Source organism: Alexandromys fortis, unplaced genomic scaffold (assembly GCF_014885135.2).
Source record: "Alexandromys fortis isolate MF-2015 unplaced genomic scaffold, M_Fortis_MF-2015_v1.1 scaffold_283, whole genome shotgun sequence".
Classification (NCBI taxonomy): Eukaryota; Metazoa; Chordata; class Mammalia; order Rodentia; family Cricetidae; genus Alexandromys; species Alexandromys fortis.
The window spans coordinates 95,511-99,972 of record NW_026068164.1 but is presented as its reverse complement, the minus strand read 5'-3'; the positions used below and the strand labels follow the sequence as shown (position 1 = coordinate 99,972).

Below are 4,462 nucleotides of genomic sequence, written 5' to 3'. Positions count from 1 at the left end.
ACTGGTCTCCACATCTGCATGCACAGGAGAGCGCACACATATAGACACATGTACCGCCTCACACACACAGATTTAACAAACAGTTGACTAAATGGTTAGAAGATTCACAGAGACCTGTATTGAAAGTGTGTCAGCTGGTTGTTAAACTTCTGTAATATACTGTATATAATAATATGTTACTCATTATTGATCAACATAATGATTATGAATCGCCGGGCGGTGGTGGCACACGCCTTTAATCCCAGCACTCGGGAGGCAGGCAGATCTCTGTGAGTTCGAGACCAGCCTGCTCTACAGAGCTAGTTCCAGGACAGGCTCCAAAGCCACAGAGAAACCCTGTCTCGGAAAAAAAAAAATAATGATTATGATTCAGATTTGAAGAGGTCTTTATTCCTCTTCTGAACAACTTGTGTAAAGAATTTTCTTTTCTTTTTTATTTCTATATTCATTTCTAGAAAAGCAAGCGTCAGGGATTTTTATGTAGAACCATTTTGTTTGGAAAAAGTTATTCCATCTTTCTCTTGCTTTTGTACTTTGAATTTAAATAGAATTTAACATTGAATGCCTGTAAAATTCTCCCATTGAAAGCAACTTTAAATATTTAATAAAGTGCAATCGACTGTAATAGATAATTATATCATTTTTTAAAAAAAATAGTAATTATCCTGAACTTAATTTTTCTTGGCCTCAACAATTTCATCTATAAAGGGAAAAAGCTTCACCTAATAAAATAAATATCAGAAGGATTAAAAGAAAAGAAAATAAAGTTTGGGGACACTGGCAAGTAAGTGTGAGGTGGTCACTAAGTGTCTCTTGACTGGATCATATAAGGCACAAGTTCACGTAATAATTAGTCTTTTAAACCAGGGAACAGCACCAGGAACTAGTTGGTTATTTAAATGTGAAAATTAAAGTACTAACAACATATTACAGTTTATATATTATATATGTATATATTTTTTAAGTCACAGTGCTTCAAGTTATCTTTTATTTGCCCCCTTTGAAATTTAGCTATGTAGAGAGAAAGCAGATGGTTTCTGTAACTTTTCCTACAATTATTTCTGCAAAGCAAGACACGTCACAAGAATTGAGAGCCCACGTTAAAGGTGACCAGCACTGTGTTTGGCTTGCATTCATGAGGCCCTCAGCTCTATCCCTACCATCAATAGTACCAAAATTAACACTAATAATGCTGAAATGTTGTTAGAGCTTTCTACCATATAAATAAAAGAATACAAAAATTTGCATCTATGTTGCTTCCTAGCTTCATTCATTATGCAATTGCAAATAGAGTGTTTGCAAAGGTATGGTTTGTTAAAAGTCATTAAACACCCTGAATACATTTTAAATATCATTGAAATGATTTAAAAAGTGAAGTTAAATCTAAACAGAATTTGAAGTCATAGCTCAAATTTGGACTTACATTTCCAGAAAGATCCGAATTTCCTTCTGGCTGCTCACTTCTTTCCGATATGTTCAAACCTGGAGAGAGGCCAGGGCTGAAGGCCATGAGGTCGGTCTTGGGCGGACCTTCTCCAGAGCACACCCTCTGCCTCCTCTGCTGTGAGTATGACCAGCTGCCCACTGCACTGGAGCACACCAGCACGGGCTTCCCTGGAGCACAGGCTCCATCTGTGGGTGTCGCCGAGCAGCGCAGCGCGGTGTACAACAGCAGCGTGAGCACCAACAGGCTGGACACGGCGCAGATGGCGATGATCAGGTACACGTTGACATCCATCAGCGATGCCTGAGAGCCCACTGCACCGGTTAATACAGGCAAGGAGGCTTTCTGAATCTGTCCGCTTTCCACCAGGGATACCAACACGGTAGCAGTGGCAGTCAGCGCCGGCTCGCCATGGTCTTTCACCAGCACCAACAGACGCTGTCGTGGAGCATCAGCCTCATCTAGGGCACGTGTAATGCTGACCTCACCCGTGTACAGTCCCACACGGAACGGGCTGCGTGCGCCACCTGTTGAAGGTTGCAGTTCATAAGACAGCCAAGCATTGTAGCCAGAGTCTGTGTCTACTGCGCGCACCTTTGTCACCACATGTCCTGCACCCACTGTCCGTGACACCAGTTCGCTCACTGCGCTGCCCGCCTGAGGTCCCAGCAAGGAGGGCGCGTTATCGTTCTCGTCCAGCACAAACACCTGCAGAGTCACATTGCTGCCCAGGGAAGGCACACCAGCATCCCGCGCGCTCACCTGGAACTGCAGCAGCTCCAGCTCCTCATGGTCCAGAGGCTGCAGAGCTAACACCTTGCCGCTCTCCGCGTGCACAGACACGAAGCTCGACAGCTAGCGCTCGCCCACCCGCCTCTCCACCAGCGAGTAGGACACCAGCGCGTTCTCCTGCGCGTCTGCGTCCATGGCCGACACCGTGAAGATGTGCGCGCCAGGCGGGTTGTTCTCCTTCACGAACACCGTGTATTCGGGCTGCGCGAACGTGGGCGCATTGTCGTTCACATCAGCCACCTCCACGGACACGCTGGCTGTGGCCCACAGCGAGGGCGAGCCCCCGTCCCGGGCTGTCACCACCACCTTATAGTCAGGTGTGGTCTCTCTGTCCAGGGCGCTGTCCAGCACGAGCGAATAGTAATTCTTGAAGGTGGACACCAGCTTGAAGGGGACATGAGGAGCCAGCGAGCAGGTCACCTGCCCGTTGACACCTGAGTCAAGATCGGACACCTTGATGAGGGCGACGACAGTGCTAAGTGGAGCATCCTCTTTGATGGGCAAAGATAAGGAAGTGACCTCCAACTCAGGAGTGTTATCATTTATATCCAGCACTTTCACCAAAACCTTGCAGTGATTTGACATCGGGGGAGTCCCTTTATCAACTGCTTTTACTTGAATTTCATATGATTTTATTTTTTCATAATCCAGGTCACCAATCACTCTAATCTCTCCAGAAATAGAATCTACTTTGAACTTCTCTTGAATGTCAGGAGATACATCATTGCCAAAGGAAAACACAACTTCACCGTTTACGCCTTCATCAGCGTCAGAGGCATTTAATGTGGTCACTAAAGTTCCATTCGCTGTAGATTCTACTAACTGGGCTCTGTAGACGGCCTGGTCAAACAGTGGGGCATTGTCATTAACGTCCAGCACAGTAATCTGCAGCCGAACTGTCCCCTCCAGTTCTGGCTTGCCCCCATCAGTGGCTGTCAGTAATAAACGAAGTTCTGGTGTTTCTTCTCTATCCAAAGATTTTCTCAGCTCAAGAGAAAGGGATTTACTGAGTTCGTCAGTCGTCTCTACCTTCAAAGAAAAGTAGTCAGTGTGGCTCAGCGTGTAAATTAGAAGAGAATTAGCACCAATATCTGCGTCCGCAGCGCCCTCTAGTGGAAATCGCGAGCCTGGCTGTCTATTTTCAGGAATAAATATCCTTTGTTCTGAACCTTTAAAAACCGGTGGGTTATCATTAATGTCCTTAACCTTCACATCCACGTGGAAGACCTGCAGCGGCCGGTCCACGATCACCTCCAGGTGGATGCTACACTCCAAGCTGCGCCCGCACAGCGCCTCCCGGTCGATCCGAGAATTCACAAACAAAATGCCATTCTGCAGATTTACCTCCAGAAGGTCCCCGCGGTCCTTGGACGCCACCCTGAACAGGCGGGGCACCAGCTCCGCCAGCTCCAGCCCCAGGTCCTGAGCGATGCGGCCCACGAAGGTTCCGTGTTTGGCCTCCTCTGGGACGGAGTAGTGGAGCTGGCCGCTCCCTGCCTCCCAGGCTGAGAGGAGCAGAAGCGAGAGCAACAGCAAGCGCAGGGCTCTCAGGCCTCGGAGCCTGGAAAAGAGCATCGCAAAAGCACTGTACCTTTCGTACAACTGTCACTCCAAGATCATCCTTTCTAACTTCATGGTTTCAGTCATTTGTCTCCTCACCATTTTTGTCTTTTCTCTACTGATGACGAAATGAAGCTTCCTCCCTTCGGTTTTATCAATCCCCCATTTCCAGCTTCAAGACTTTATGGTGTACAGCGACACCATGTGGCCAAAGTGGATTTGACACTCATTCATGTGTCTTTCAAAGTAGCTTCTGTATTTATTTGCAAAGTACTCAACACAATGGTTTATAGATTTCGTAGTTTGAAGATCCAAGGCAGTCTGAATGTCATTTGCGAGTATGTAACCCAATGTTTTCATTGAACTATAATCGTAAAGGCAGTACAGTTGGGTTTGAGAAAATTAAAGATATGCTTTAATCGTCTCTTTATCATTGTATTTTAAATGATTTAGGAAGTGGGGCACGATAGTGCATTCCTTTAATCCCAGCACTCAGCGTGAAGGCAGAGGCAGGTAGATCTCTAGGGTCTACACAGTGAGTTCCATGTTAGACAAAGCTAAGTAAATAAACTAAATAGAGAAAACCTGTCTGACAAAAAAAAAGAGAGAGAGAGAGAAAGAAAGAGAGAGAGAGAGAGAGAGAGAGAGAGAGAGAGAGAGAGAGAG

General features: G+C 46.2%; 1 protein-coding gene across 1 annotated transcript in view; it reads right to left on the bottom strand.

Annotated features, from left to right (window-relative positions):
* The window catches only part of LOC126491954 (protocadherin alpha-2-like), a 9,902-nt gene extending 7,667 nt beyond the window's left edge, over window positions 1–2,235 (bottom strand). The window contains 2 exon segments of the mRNA XM_050127970.1: window positions 1,424–2,168; window positions 2,207–2,235. Coding sequence (XP_049983927.1) covers window positions 1,424–2,168; window positions 2,207–2,235 — 774 coding nt within the window.
* Window positions 2,236–4,462: the final 2,227 nt, after the last annotated feature.